Below are 16,081 nucleotides of genomic sequence, written 5' to 3'. Positions count from 1 at the left end.
TGTGAATGCCCACTTCTAACTAAAGAAACTTATATTGATAACAGCAATTATTGAAATTGCTTCAGTTATTCAAGGTCCAGCTCGATTCAACCATTTGTAATTTGGTAGTTGAGAAGACTGATTGACATTGTAATTTTAACAGATTTAGATTCATTAAAAGTCAACTTCAGCAGCAAACACATGTTTACAACATGTTCTGCTTGATGTCAATCACTGATTTTCCCTTAATTTTGTAAGGGAAAATGTCACGGAAGTTCTCTTCTTCCATGTGTTTATTTATAGTTCTTTAGAAGACAGCATCAACATTGGTAACACCAAACTATATTCAGGTAAATTGATTGCTGCAAACACCATAAAAGTCTTATCACAGTCCAAATGTTCAGAAGGTCATATGCACTTTTACGATCAAAAATTGAGAATATGTGATAAATTGTTAAACTGTTCCCCATAGTCTCCATGCTTGGTAAAGGGTATAAATGTTTATTGTAGACAAATAATTAATGCACATTTGCTTCTTGTTATGCTTAAGAGTCATCTCTTACACTTGCACACACCATGTTCTATAATCCCTTCAGAAAATAATCACTGAATTTCTTAAGGTATGAACTCTTGATCAGCAGGACTAAACTTCCTGGACTGAGTAGCTATAGGTTCACATCTTTCTTTATGTTTGCAAATAACAATGGCTTGTACATTTTCCTTGTGGCCACACTACATACAGAATTATTTACAAAGTTTGAAATCTTGAGCTCAGATCTATTTCCTCTGTATACTATTGTAACTGAGAACATTGTTTAAAAATCTGTTTTGAGAATCACACCACTAAAAAGATCCTTAAAAATGCCCAGACAAGTGTTTGGATATGGCGTATCATTTAAGCAAAGATCATCAGTGCACTTGTTTGCTCATCACAGAAGCAGTAACTAAGGACTTGTCAGTGAGAAATAGGTTGAATAAGTAACCAAACTTACTGGTTACCAAAAATCTGATAAGACATGAACCTTACTTTCCATTAACTGTGATTTTGCAGTAAAAGAGTGTAAACACCAAGGAGCAGCAATTGAGAAGTCACAAAGAAATGACGTAAACCATAACTTTCTTCTTCATCAGGCAAACTCTTACCCAGTGACATTTTTCCCACATGAGAAGTATTCACTTTACTCATGGATAAATATTAGAGCCACAAACCCAGCAACATTTCTTACTTATTATCCCTGCAAGTGTTACATCTTTAAAAGGAGCATCAGCTTGCTGAAGAATACATAAAGGCTTATGAGCTTTTTCCATATACCCTGATATACTGCTACAACCATAGAACAAAGTTGTTGAAATGTCTCAGAGTTGTACTGTACAAGAACCAAAGCTCTAGTTTGATCATAACTGTGAGAGTTTCACAGATGTTGGCATATACATCATCATCATTTAATGTCCATTGTCCATGATGGCATGGGTTGGACGATTTGACCAGGGCTGGCAAGCTGGAAGGCTGCACCAGACTCGAGTCTGGTGCAACCTTCCAGTCTGATATCTGTGTATGACAATTCATTTACGAAGGCACTCCTTACCAGCTACTCATGATATTGTTCAGTTGCTGCACTTTACAATGTGCAATTTTTACTGAGATCGTACAGAAATTGAAGAAAATCATCTAAGACTTTACCAAGTACGTGACACCTTGTACCAAGTTATTACTAGCAAATAGATTTCCTTTTTTATATCACCTTTTCTGATGTTGAAATTACTGTATCAAAGTCTATAGTATCCACTTATACACTGTCACTGACACATATTTTGTTTAGTAGTGTAGTTTGTCAAGTGTTCTTTCACCGCATTCAGCAATGAAATTTAATTTCCAAAAGTTCTTAACCAGTCAACAGCTACTGAGTTTGCATCTACATCAAATTTGTCAAAGTAGACTATGCATTTTATGATGTTGGTTTATAAGGTGAATAAATTAATATATATATATATAGACTGGCTCCTGTAGGATTTTCGAGCGAGATCGTTGCCAGCGCCCCTGGACTGGCTTGTGCGGGTGGCACATAAAAGACACCATTTCGAGCGTGGCCGTTTTCGTGCGGGTGACACGTAAAAGCACCCACTACACTCTCTGAGTGGTTGGCGTTAGGAAGGGCATCCAGCTGTAGAAACTCTGCAAAATCAGACTGGAGCCTGGTGTTGCCATCCGGTTTCACCAGTCCTCAGTCAAATCGTCCAACCCATGCTAGCATGGAAAGCGGACGTTAAACGATGATGATGATGATGATGATAGGCGCAGGAGTGGCTATGTGGTAAGTAGCTTGCTTACCAACCACATGGTTTCGGGTTCATTCCCACTGTGTGGCACCTTGGGCAAGTGTCTTCTACTATAGCCTTGGGCTGACCAAAGCCTTGTGAGTGGATTTGGTAGATGGAAACTGAAAGAAGCCCGTCGTATATATGTGTGTGTATATATATATATATATATATATATATATATATATATATATATATATATATATTATAAATATATATATGTATATGTATATATGTATGTGTGTGTGTATATGTTTGTGTGTCTGTGTTTGTCCCCACCAACATCGCTTGACAACCGATGGTGGTGTGTTTACGTCCCCGTAACTTAGCGGTTCGGCAAAAGAGACCGATAGAATAAGTACTAGGCTTACAAAGAATAAGTCCTGGGGTCGATTTGCTTGACTAAAGGCGGTGCTCCAGCATGGCCGCAGTCAACTGACTGGAACAAGTAAAAGAGTAAAAGAGTATATAAGCTGAATAAATTGTTATAAATCAAAAACCTCTGACATCAAAGATTTTATTCAATCCATAACATAATGCAGTCAGCAAACAACTTACATTGGTAAAAGAAAAGGTTTGCAAATAATTAACATAAGAGATAACATAACTAAGATTTCACACTGATTGTAAGCTATGAATAAAGATAAGAACAAATATCTTTAAAACCAATAAGCAACTTTATAGTATTTTAAAATCAAAATGGATATGATTTAGTGCATTAAATCTTCTTAATAATTCTCAGTTTTCATATCATTTAAGCCTAGACTTTCATTCTGTTCAAAATTCCTTTCATAATATGTGATTTTAAGGTCAGGGTCTTCTTCAGGAAAACATAAATCCTGTAGGAAAGAAAAAAAAAATTATAGCCAATTTAAGTTTAAGGCACAAATGAAGCACAAATGATTTTTAAAAAACTATTTAAGGATATTGCTAATCTATGTAAAAGGATAAATATCAATACAGAGAATGACAATGTGGTTAAGTGTGTGTGTGTGTGTTTACATATTCTCTCTGAATATTAAATACCGTGAGCTACAAGAAGTGACGTTGTTGCCATTTTCCATGTTGATAAATTATTTGCTGCCTTTGTGCTTGCAAAGATGTGTGAAATAAGGCATCCTTACTTGAGAAACTGGTAAGGATTAGCAACAGGAAGGGTATGTGGCTGTAAAACTATGTGCTTCAATAATACATTCATCTAAACCATGCTTGCATGGAAAAATTGTAAATAATTTTGTACCAGTGGTACACTTAGAGAGAGAAAGAAAAGTGACACAAGATCACTCAGCAGCTCTGAAGAGCAGAGACTGATGGAGTAGTAGTAAAAAGAAAGAATGAGAAGACAGCACATATAGGGATTAGAGGTTAGATTATGTTGGTGAGTGACATCATGCCAATCAGCAGTGAGGCCTGAAGTTGATGAAACTCAACTAGGTTAAAATCACAACCCTTCAGACATTATACTAACATGATCCTTCTAATTACACACAATCTCAAAACTGTTTTAGATTAAGATTATAATTATTGTGATATTTTTTTATATTCAAGTTATAGTGATTAAATACAAATTCTGTAAAAAAAAATATATATTGGGTTGTCCGGAAAGTTTGTGCCGATTTTTAAAGGAAAGAAAAAGGTCAATAAATACTTGTCATTACATTTTTAATCAACCAAATATGAACCATTTTGTTGCACAATGCATCTCCATCTTTCCTCTAACTTGAAAATACCCTCTTCCCAGAATTGAGGTGGTTTCATGGCAAAGAATTCATCAAGGTATCTTTTTACATCATCCAAGGAATTGAAATTTTTACCATTAAGACTATTCTGCAGAGACCTGAATAAGTGGAAATCCAAAGGAGCAATATCTGGTGAATATGGAGGGTGGAGTAACACATCCCAGCCGAGCTGCAGCAATTTTTGTCTGGTTCCCAAAGAAATGTGCGGTCTTGCATTATCATGTTGGAAAACAACACCCTTCCTGTTGGCCAATTCTGGAAGTTTCTCTTGAATTGCTGCTTTTAACTCATCCAGTTGTGTGCAGTATTTCTTAGAATTAATTATCTGGTTACTTGGGAGAAGCTCACAGTACAGAATTCCTTTCCAATCCCACCAGACACAAAGCAAGACTTTTTTAGGGTGAAGACCCACTTTTGGGGTGGCTAAGGGTGGCTCATGTTGCTTACTCCAGGATCGCTTTCTCTGAACATTTCGGTAGATAATCCATTTCTCATCACCTGTCACAATTTGCTTTAAAAAAGGTGCCTTTTCATTCCGTTTATAAAGTGAATCACAGATGGAAAAGCGATCCAAAAGGTTCTTCTCACTCAACTCATGTGGTACCCAAACATCGTAGCGATTTGTGTACCCAAGTTTTACCAGGTGCTCATGAACAACGGATTTTGATAGGTTGAGGCTTTCTGCCAATTCTCTGGTTGTGCAATGTGGGTTATTCTCAATTAATGACTTGATTTGGTCATCATCTGTAATGGGTGGTTTGCCTGACTGCGCTTTATCAATAAGGCTACAATCTCCAGCTCGGAACCTTGCAAACCACTTCCATACAGTTTTTTCAGATAAAGAAACATCACCGTAAACTGCGCATATTTCTTTGGTTGCTTGTGAGACTTTTTTCACTTTATGGAAAAAGAAAAGCATCAAGTGCTGAAAATGAACTTTCTAGTCTTCCATTTTAAAGGGTTACAGAATTAACACAGGTTATAGGAACATAAACCTTCTTCCACGAAAAGATAGCTTAAACCGTGTTCCAAATGGAGGTGTAGACAAATCCTATTTTATGGACTCAACCATGTTCTAAAATAAGTCGAAAGGTAAGCTACTATAAATCGGCACGAACTTTCCGGACAACTCAATACTTTACATAACATTCAATGTTTTCTGTCCTAAAACCAAAATTGTGAATCTACTGAAAGATACATTTTTTAATGTTTTTCTTGAGCCCTAAGACTCAAAAGACCAGTCACTCAGTTCCCATGGCATACAAGTGTCTGAGATCACAACATCCCCCTTCAACAGGATGTCACTCCATTGCAGGGTTCAAGGCCAGCAATTTTAAGGGAAGGGAACAAGTCAGTTACATCAGCCCAGTACCTGACAGGTATTTTATTTTATTGACACTGAAGGAATGAAAGGCAAAATTGACTTCAGCAAGATTTGAGCTCAGAACATAAAGAGCCAGAAGAAATGCTATATAAATATTTTGTTCAACATGCTTACAATTCTGCCAGCTGCCAGATATATTAATGAAATATTTTTCTTCAAATCTTAGATTTCTAGATGCCCTAAATACAAAAGAAAAATTAACTCTACAGCCTTCAACTTCAAATAAATAGTTTTACAAACTTATCATTCTGTTTTTACATTTCCTGTGAGCCAAACTTGAGTCAGGTCTATTTCAAACCCCAACAGTCCCATTCTTCGTTTGATGTAGTTATATATATATCATTCAGAATATGTCAGTTCTTATATTATTCTGTAACATTTAACAATTATTTTAGCTCACCTGGATATAACTATTGCCTGCAGGATCATCAAGGATCAAATGGACATTAAGCTTTTCTCCTGATATAATCTGTAGAAAAGGAAAAATTTATAAGTTTCCAACTATCAGATCATTAAGAATGAAATGTCCAATTTTCTTATGCACCAAGTTTGACAGTCGTTAACTCTAATGTTTAATCCTGACAATTCTTTGTTTTACAAAACTCATTGAAGAGTTACATCACTTTACAAAATGCAATTCATTGTGTCTGATTATATTGAGTTTTCTCTTGTTAGTCAATTTTTGTGATCCCATAGATAGATCAAAAATTCGTGTTGTTTATGAATTTGAGTCCCATCATGGAACCAATGCATTCCAGACAGCTTGAAACATCAGTGAGGTGTTTGGTGAAGATGTGGCAAATGAGCGCACTGAACATTGATGGTTTGAGAAGCTCTAGTCTGGTGACTTTACTCTTGAAAATCAGTCCCATGGTAGACTTGAGACCAAGGTGGATAATGATGAGCTGGAAACTGTAGTGAGTTAGCAGCAAGGTTTGATGTTTTGATTCCAACTGTATTGGACCATCTGAAACAAATCAGCAAGGTAAAGAAGCTGGACAAGTGGATACCACACAAACTGAACAAGCATCAAATGACACATTGTCTTGAAACTTGCTATTCTTTGCTGTTATGGCATAAAAGCAAACCATTTTTGCATCATATTGTTATGTATAATGAAAAATAGATTCTTAGCAAGCATTCTGCACAGTGGTTTGATAGAGATGGAGTGCCAAAACACAATCTAAAAAAGAATATTCATCAAAAAAAGTTAATACTGTCTCTTTGGTGGTCCAGCACTGGTGTCATCCACTACAGCTTCATGACAATTGGTAAGTCAATTACAATAGATGTATACATCAACCAATTGGATGAAATTTTGAGAGAACTTGCAATTAAACAACCGAGATTGGTCAATACAGACAGACCAATACTCTTGCAAGACAATGCTCAATCACATGTTGCACAAAGAATGCTATTCAAGTTACAGGAATTGAACTTGGAAGTACTCTGTCATCTAACATATTCACCAGACCTTGCACCAACTGACTATCATGTTTTCCAGGCATTAGACAACTTTTTGCAAGAAAAAAAATTCAAATCTAAAGATGCAAAAACAGCCTTTCATGATTTCATCACTGCTTTCTCACTAGAATCCTTTACTGTTGGCATAAATAAGCTACCGATAAAATGGCAAAATTGTGTTGATAATTTAGGTACATACTTTAACTACATTGCTTTTTACTGATAAAGTAAAATTTTGAACTTACAGTTCAAAATTGGACATTTCATTCTTAATGACTTGATAATATACATCAAATATCATAGAACAAATCAAGGGAAATATTTTACATATGAATTATTAAAATTTTTTTTCTTGTCACAAATAAATTACTTTTACTTCAATATGATACAATATAAAACTAGAGTTTTTTTCTCTGGACTATAGCTAGATGTTAATTTTAATTTTCATTAAAATTTTTTTAAAACTGTTTTTATATTTTTGCTTACTAACAAAAAATTGAAATAAAAAGTCAATAAAAAGTACTTTTTAATTATTTTATGGTTCAAGAAAATACAATATTTCTCATCTATGAAATTTACCCAAAATGAAACCATCAAAATTTCATTTTACTCTAAAGACGAAACCCTTAAATTGCTTACAAAACTGCGCAACAGCTGCACAGGCAATAATCACCACACCTAGAGAAAAATCATCCATCTTCACCAATTGGGAAGCACTCATACACCTGTGTAATGTCTGCAACGTAATTATCAGGAAATAAAGGCCTACAAGTTCTCTCTCTCTCTCTCTTTCCAAATTAAACCCAAATATTTTAAGTAACTGGCAAGAGGATCTGTATCAAGCTAGAAAATGTCTTCTATCCCTTTCCTCAAGACTTCTTAACTAAAATGACTCAATAAGTAACACAACTGTAAATAAAGGCAACCACCTATCCTGGTTATATTTTGCTTCTATTTCAACACTGCAGACACAATAAAATTCTACCTTAACTCTTTTTTCCAGCCATTTCCCCTGTCCCATGTGCCTCACCTCTAAGTGCACAAAGCTGCCAAGTACAAACACTTTTCTAGTCACTCCAATCTAAGTAGTCCAGATAGCATTCAATCCATTCCCATCAAGCAAACAGTGCACACTTGATCTAGCTCCTATCTTCTCCAAGAAAGGCAATTTCTTTGAGTCGGTCAACTAAGGTGACCTTTAACTTTGTACAATGATGCAAACAACTGATGTTGTGAACTGACTGGGACTATCTAAACCGAGCTTCTATCACTAGAACTTAAAAGCAGATTAGACAATGAAAAAAAAACTAGACACCCAAACTGCCACACTGTACCCTATATAATAAACTACTGGATGTTAGAGCAAACAGTATGGTTCACTTTGAAAAATCATATCTAAAACAATAAATCTGTGGTTTGGACCTACTCATTCAATTAATAACCCATGTGCACTCTAAAAGATATGACAACTTAATCTCTTTAACAGCACCAAAACACAGTGACTGTGCATAGCAAGAAAACAATCTCACAATACTACATGCTCCTATTCATGAACCACAATACACAGTTCACACTATCAAAGACTGGTATTGATGTAATTTACAATAAAAGGCAATGCCCCAGTTTCATGACTAAAACTAATAAAAGAATAAAAGTATCATAAGCATTAATTTAATAGCAAAGAATAACAAGTATTAGCTTTCAATTTTTATTTACTTAAAGCAAATAGTAAAACAGTCATAAAATGTTCACCATTACAAACTGCTTCTGTCTTACTTTAAAGCTAGAAACAGTTTTACTTCAAAGTTACCAGCTGTCTAGAGATAGAGACATTTCATACAATTTAACAGGAACCTAAGTTTTTTAATATGTCTTACTGAACAGAAACTTTTCATTAATGGAACATTCACAAAAATATAGGTAAATTATTAAAAATTAAAAACTTACCTCGGAAATGTTATTACTGAATTCATTCAGTTTTGCTTTTGTATCTTCCTGAGCAGAGTCACCAAAGCAAAAGGGATTGTTCTTTGACAGCTTCAGAATAAAAGAGAAATATTCATGAATTTATGTTTAAGTGGATAACTGCATACAATTACAAATGTGTGTGAGTGTGTACATTAATAAAATACAGAAAAGTTATTTGCTTTATGTATTTTGTCAAATTAACTGCCAGGATTACATAATTGTTTGTTCAAAATTATATAATCCCATCAAATCACCAACTCAGTGTTTAGCAAAAAATACAAAAAGTGGTGTTAAGTGCTTAATATATATATATATATATATATATATATATATATATATATATATATATATATATATATATATATATATATATATATACATTTCCATTATGCAAATTATCAACAACATCAATAGAGTGGTGAAACTGAAGGCATAAGGTGTGTGTGTGTGTGTGTGTATATATATATATATATATATATATATATATATTCTCTTTTATCTTTTTCAGTCATTAGATTGTGGCTATACTGGGGCACAGCCTTGAAGAATTTTTAGTTGAACGAATGAATCAACCTAAGTACTTATATTTTTTTTAAAGCTTGGTATTTATTCTATTGGTCGCTTTTGCTAAACCACTAAGTTATGGAGATATAAACACACTAACACTTGTTGTCAAGCAGTAGTGGAGGACAAAGACATACACACATATAAACATATGTAAATATTTATATATATATATATATATATATATATATGACAGGCTTCTTTCAGTTTCCATTTACCAAATCCACTCACAAGGAGAGTAGAGGACAGTTACCCAAGGTGCTACACAGTGAGACTGAACTTGGAACCATGTGTTTGAGAAGAAAGCTTCTTACCTCATAGCCATACCTCTGCCTATATATGTATGTGTGTGTGTGTGCGTGTGTGTAAATATATATACGTACTCACACACACATATACCGTCATCATCATTTGTGTTCCAGTTTTGGCATCACACAATAGTTGTAAATGAGCATCACCATTATACAAGCAATACCATTTATTTCCAGTCTTCTGTGAAACCACATCTCATCACGAGAAAATATATATTACCTTGCTTGGAAACAGATGGAGTTTTACAATAGATAAGGCAACTTAGCCTTACCTGATGGCCTTATCACAGAAAATTTGCGTCAATGAATTCTGTCTAACCCATGTTAGCTTTGTGAAAAGTAATGAGGTTTTGGCAAATTCTTCTCATAAAAACTGCTTGGTTAGTGATATACATGATTACAAGAAAATCCATAAAAAAAAATTTAGATAAGAATTAAGTTAGTTTTGTTTTCTTTCTTTCTTTAAATATTCTAATATTTCCTGAAGAAAATTATGCTTATGTCCATCTAGTATAATCCACCGTAAGAAAGGTTTAAGTTTTAAAACATCACCTTTGTACAGTACTTACATTGGCTGACATTTGATTTAGTGGTAAAAAAAAAAAAAAATTTTAAAAAAAAACACTATAGGCACAGAAGTGGCTGTGTGGTAAGTAGCTTGCTTACCAACCACATGGTTCCGGGTTCATTCCCACTGCGTAGCACCTTGGGCAAGTGTCTTCTACTATAGCCTCGCGCCGACCAAAGCCTTGTGAGTGGATTTGGTAGACGGAAACTGAAAGAAGCCCATCGTATATATATATATATATATATATATATATATATATATATATATATATATATATATATGTGTGTGTGTGTGTGTATGTTTGTGTCTGTGTTTGTCCCACTAGCATCGCTTGACAACCGATGGTGGTGTGTTTACGTCCCCGTAACTTAGCGGTTCGGCAAAAGAGATTGATAGAATAAGTACTAGGCTTCCAAAGAATAAGTCTGGGGTTGATTTGCTCGACTAAAAGGCAGTGCTCCAGCTTGGCCACAGTCAAATGACTGAAACAAGTAAAAGAGTATAAAAGAGTATACTTTCATTTCTTTCATTGTAAATCATTTTTCAGCCTACATTTGGTAAAAGTAAAACAAAATTCCTTGACTTACTGAGTCCTTTATATCAGTAAGTAAACCTTCAACTGTTGTAAACTTTCCTCCTAAAGAACCAATCGTAGCTTCAAGGTCAAGTTCTGGAATAGAAATGCTGCTGGTTTCACTCTGTAATAGACAAAAGCAATTCATCATTAGTTAAAGATGCAATAATTGGCAAACATATTTTGAATTATCATCAAGTAAAACAATTTTATATATTTGAAAACATGTCATAACTCATTTACGTGATTAAATATTTCAATAAACTAGGATAGCTATATTAAAAGTGATGTCAGAAAATAGTTATCTAAAGAGGAAATTTCTAAATTCAGTTTCATACAAAATGTTACAACCAACGTTTTCAGAGTGTTAAAATAAAATTAAAAAACTGATAAAGATTAATTTCAATCAATGAATGAGAATAAATTCTCAAAATTACATTAAGAAAACTAAAGAAGTAATTAAAAAACAAAGAAAATGTATACCTTCAAGACATCTCGAGACAGATCAGAAATTGTTCGTATTCTCAAATCCAAGTGTTTCCCTTTTGGTTCTATGGCACCACTACTTTTAACTTCATTATCACGATGGCCACATTGATCACAAGTTGTAGCCATTATAACAACTTCCTTAAAGTGAGGAATATCTAGCAGAGTTAAGGTGATGGCATTAACAAATAGCAGTTATTTATTTCAGAGAAAGATTTTTAATTTGTAAAAGTTGTAATAGCTTCTTCAACACTATCAACATGTGAGTTTCTATATATGTGTGTATATATGTATATGTGTGCATAATTTATATTGACAGATTACAAAACTATTTTTATCAATAATCCTCTTAACTATCATTCCAAAAGAAAGTTGTAAGGCTCAGAAAAAATGTTTTGCTCTTTAGCTGTTGCTTCTATTAATGCCATATTTGTTTTACTTTTTCCTCTTTCCTTTACTTTTTCACTTTTCTCTATAATATTTTGCAATGTTTAGAAAAAATTATTACTTTATGCATTAGCCTTTATTCTAAAATGCAACTCATCACCAGAATAAAACACAATATTTATTTAGTAAAATATATCTTACTTAATAAACTTTAGCTATTTAGCAAATGTAGAAAAGGAAATATTTAATTAAATTTTATTAAAATAAAAGGATACTGATTAATTTCATGTTAGTAGAACACAATGCATTGCAGTTAGGACAATTTATGTCAAAGGATAACACCTGCAATAAAAGAAATATAACAGAATATATCAATTTATGTCAAGCCAGTCACAAGCTTCGTTTCCAAATATCATCACAAGAAAATACTTCAAAATACAAACATTTCTTACAAATAATAATTTTCAAACAACATTTTAGACAATAAATATTTAGTAGAAACATCTGTTGCTCTACTCTCACACCCTAATGAACTTATCACCCACCCATCCTAATCTTCTGTCCATACTTTCTCATACTCACTTTCTTGTAAATTATAATTGTGGGTAGGAAGAATTGGCCATATCATTTAATATGAGGTTTCTGGTGTAAGCCACAGTAAGAATGACAAGAAAAGAACAGGTTGATGCATTTAAGTAGGTGTGGGCAAGAGTAATACACAACTTGATAGCTCAGAAGAGTAGGAACTGTCACAATAACAGAAGAAAGAAAGAAAAGAGATGGTATGTTGGAAAGATGATTGGGCTTCCAATTTTTTTAAATTGGTGAATTCTTTTATATATTTTAGATGCTATTAAATGAGACAAGTTCATCATGCTTCCTTTGACATAACAACCTTTGAAGTTCATTGCTCATAGAAGTGGGGCTGACGTGGATGGAGCTAACAAAGTTAAATGTGGATGATGTTTGTATAGACAAGGTTATGGAGAAGTGAAGGGTGGAATTGTGGCATCATTTGCACAGAAATATGTTTAATTAGAAGTGACAATATTCTTTGTAATTTTGGCACAAGGCCAGCAACTTTGAGGGAAGAGGGAAAGTCAATTACATCAACCCCAAATGGATGAAAGGCAAAGTTGACTTTGGTCGGATTTGAACTCAGAACCTAAAAAATTGGAAGAAATGCTACTAAGTATTGTGTCTGTCACATTAATGATTTTGCCAGTTTGCCACCAACAATGTGGAACCCTAAAGTATGCCAGCATTCAAAGATTGTGACTTGGACAGCTTCTGCTGGGAAAATTTAGAAATGAAAAATTGATGGAACCCAAAGGCAGAAAAATCTCATACTAAATATGGTCAATACTAAATGTGTTCATTTGATATCAAGATAATTAATATTTTTTTTTTTTGTCAAAGTTCTCAAGAGATAACAACCACAAAGGTTAAGCATTCAAAATCAAACACTGAAGGAATTGGCAAGGCAGAAGCTGTAGGTGGTCACTAAAAAGGGAAAGACATTTAAAATAATAAAGTAGGTAAATTTAACATAATCAGGAGATGAAACTTTCACCAAAAATAGCTGCAAGTGGTAGATTTTAAATAACAAACGACACCTCCTTTCAGAAGAAAATTTGGAACTGATGTAGCCTGGATAGGAAAAGATAGGAGCTGGATGTTATATGTTTCAGAGAAGAATTGTATGTATGTGATTTGCATATTAATAGGAGGTAGTTTGCAGGGTCAAGGATGAAGGAAATTTCCTGAACACTGGTGTAAACACACACACACACATTTAGGATCTTTGCATAAGAAATTTTATATAAAGTGTGTTGAAATTTAATTTTGTAATGAATTATTTCTATATACCTCATCTTTAAGGTTCAAAGTACTGTCAGCAGGAATTCCAGCACTTGCAACAACACTCCGATCATCTTCTTCAGGCTATAAATTATATGTAATACAAAGAAACAGAAATATTACAATGATATACAATAAAAAATTAGAGAGAAAAGTGTATCAAATAAAAGGAAACAACAACAATATCACCAATAATAATTTCTCAAACAAAAGTTTCCATATACTCAAGAAAGTATTTCCTCTAAATCATAAGACAATGAAAAGAGGTTATATTTTCTTTAAAATACACTGAAACCCTTACTGCAGCCATTGTGTCTCATGTCTCCCACCCTGCTATAAACCTGAAGAAATTCAAGCTGAATGTAAACTTACTTGACCTTAATAGTATAAATAAGCCTGCAAAAAAGGCTTGGTCACTCCTCCTTGCAGGAAAATGTAAAGAAAAGGCTGACCAGCACAACTGAGCAATAAGTACATTGTAATATCAGTAACAAGGTTCTGAACAACTTAAGCATAACAAAAGGATCCAAAGTGTGTGGTAAGAGGTTTATTTCCCAACCACATGGTTTCAGGTTCAGTCCCACTGCATGGCACCTTGGGTGTTTTCTACTATAGCCTGGGTCAACCAAAGCTTTGTGAGTGGATTTGGTAGTCAGATACAGAAATAGCCCATCACTTGAGTGTGTGTGTTTGCAAGTGTGAATGTGTGTATTTGTATCTCCTTGTCTTAATATTGTGTGACAGTTGTAAAGTGTTACTATCACACCAGCAATGTCATCATTTTGCAATATTCTGTGCAAACATGTCTAGCCTTAAGGTAAATAATCTTGGAAACAGGTGAGAGTTGGCAGCAGGAAGGGTATCCAGCCATAGAAAGTCTGCCTCAATAAGCTCCATTCAACCCACACAAGCATGGAAAAGTGGGCATTATGATGATGATGATGATTATGAATATAAATATCAGTGGAAATAAAAATTACTCACTGGTATGCCAAGTGATACATTCTGTTCAGCAGACCTTTTAAAGTTGTGCACAACCATTTCTGTATCTTTGTTTGGAGCATGAGTGGAAAAGTAGATTAAGGATCAATAAATGGAATGAAGAGAGATTTGCTTTTCATAAATACTGTACACTGTGAAAAATGTGCCATATGTATTTGAGTATATTTAATACATACTACAAAGGAAATGAGCATTAAGATGATAAAATGTTGTTTGTTTATTATACTAATCACAAAAGTGTAAAATGAACAATAGTTATTTTTTTATCCTTTCAAGAATATGACTTTCATTTCTATCTACCCAAAGTTAACAAAATTTGTACTTAGCACCTATGAACCATGACTAGAAGAGCCTCTACAATTAGAATTAGCAATCCCATCCTACTCTTCTAAAAAATAGAAAAAAGAAGAGGACACATTGAATAATGTAATCCTAAATACACTATGCTTGAATAAAGATTCCAGGTTCTGAGTTCAAAGTTCTTCATGCCTGATGTCTGTTCATTCATGTGGACAATTAGTGCAGCAATATATCAGACTATCCTCAGACAAGAGACATGGTCCAAATGCTTGCAATATAGTGGATTTGACTAAAAGCCAGCCGCTGGCATTGAAACAGGTGACATATTAAGTCTACCACACAAAGGACGAAGCAATTAGGGTTTTATAGCATTTTGATCACTCCTGATGTAACTGTCACAAAGCTCATCATCATCATTTACCATCCATTTACTATGCTGGCATGGGTTAGACAGTTTGACTGGAACTGGTAAGCTAGGTTTCTACAGATGGATGCCCTTCCTAACACCAACCACTCCAAGGGTGTAGTGAGTGCCTTTTTTATATGTCACTGGCTCTGTCCACGACTACGATATCACTGGGCTTGACAGTCTTCTCAAGCACAGGAAATCGCCAGAGGTCTCAATCATTTGTCATCACCTCCATGAAACAACAGTTCAAAATGATGATAGTGAGGGAGGCTGGGATGCATAATGTATCTATATCCACATTTGGATCTCTCATCCAATATACCCCTGTCGAGTCTACACCTGTCTCCCCATTTCTTTGATACCCTCTTATCTATCACTCTTCCTCTCTTCTATTTGCTATACTATGCTTCCTGTCTAATACTCTTTTCACTCGGGCCAGTCACACGGTACTGGCAACATCCACGCTCAAAATGGTGGTTTTTACGTGCCACCTGCACAGGAGCCAGTCCAGCGGCACTGGCAATGACCTTGCTCGAATGATTTTCTAACGTGCCAGTAAGGCGATGCTGGTAACGATCATGCTCAAATGGTTCTATTTATATGCCACTAGCACAGAAGCCAGACAGCTGCTCTGGCAATGTTCACGCTCGGACGGTGCTGTTAGTACTCTACTGGCACAGGTGCCGGTCATCGAATATGGTTCAATTACGATTTCGATTTCACTTGTCCCAACAGGTCTTCGCAAGCAGTGTTTAGTGTCCAATGAAGGA

At 34.5% G+C, this 16,081-nt stretch overlaps 1 protein-coding gene across 5 annotated transcripts in view; it reads right to left on the bottom strand.

Moving 5' to 3' along the window:
* Positions 1 to 2,795: 2,795 nt before the first annotated feature.
* LOC106867878 (zinc finger protein ZPR1) overlaps positions 2,796 to 16,081 on the bottom strand; it is a 28,616-nt gene continuing 15,330 nt past the window's right edge. For 4 of the 5 annotated variants that reach the window (XM_089352735.1, XM_089352736.1, XM_014912936.3 and 1 more), the window contains 8 exons: positions 14,585 to 14,666; positions 13,610 to 13,684; positions 12,016 to 12,082; positions 11,351 to 11,511; positions 10,881 to 10,991; positions 8,830 to 8,919; positions 5,819 to 5,887; positions 2,796 to 3,134 (listed from right to left, as the gene is read on the bottom strand). In XM_089352735.1, the coding sequence (XP_089208861.1) occupies positions 3,024 to 3,134; positions 5,819 to 5,887; positions 8,830 to 8,919; positions 10,881 to 10,991; positions 11,351 to 11,511; positions 12,016 to 12,082; positions 13,610 to 13,684; positions 14,585 to 14,666 (766 nt within the window). In that variant the 3' untranslated portion in view covers positions 2,796 to 3,023. Of the gene's footprint in view, positions 3,135 to 5,818; positions 5,888 to 8,829; positions 8,920 to 10,880; positions 10,992 to 11,350; positions 11,512 to 12,015; positions 12,083 to 13,609; positions 13,685 to 14,584; positions 14,668 to 16,081 lie in introns of all 5 variants that reach the window. The other variant, XM_089352734.1, reaches the window with a different exon arrangement.

Source organism: Octopus bimaculoides, chromosome 5, assembly GCF_046866305.1.
Source record: "Octopus bimaculoides isolate indiv1 chromosome 5, ASM4686630v1, whole genome shotgun sequence".
Classification (NCBI taxonomy): Eukaryota; Metazoa; Mollusca; class Cephalopoda; order Octopoda; family Octopodidae; genus Octopus; species Octopus bimaculoides.
The sequence above is the reverse complement of the archived record's forward strand: the minus strand, read 5'-3'. Positions and strand labels throughout refer to the sequence as shown.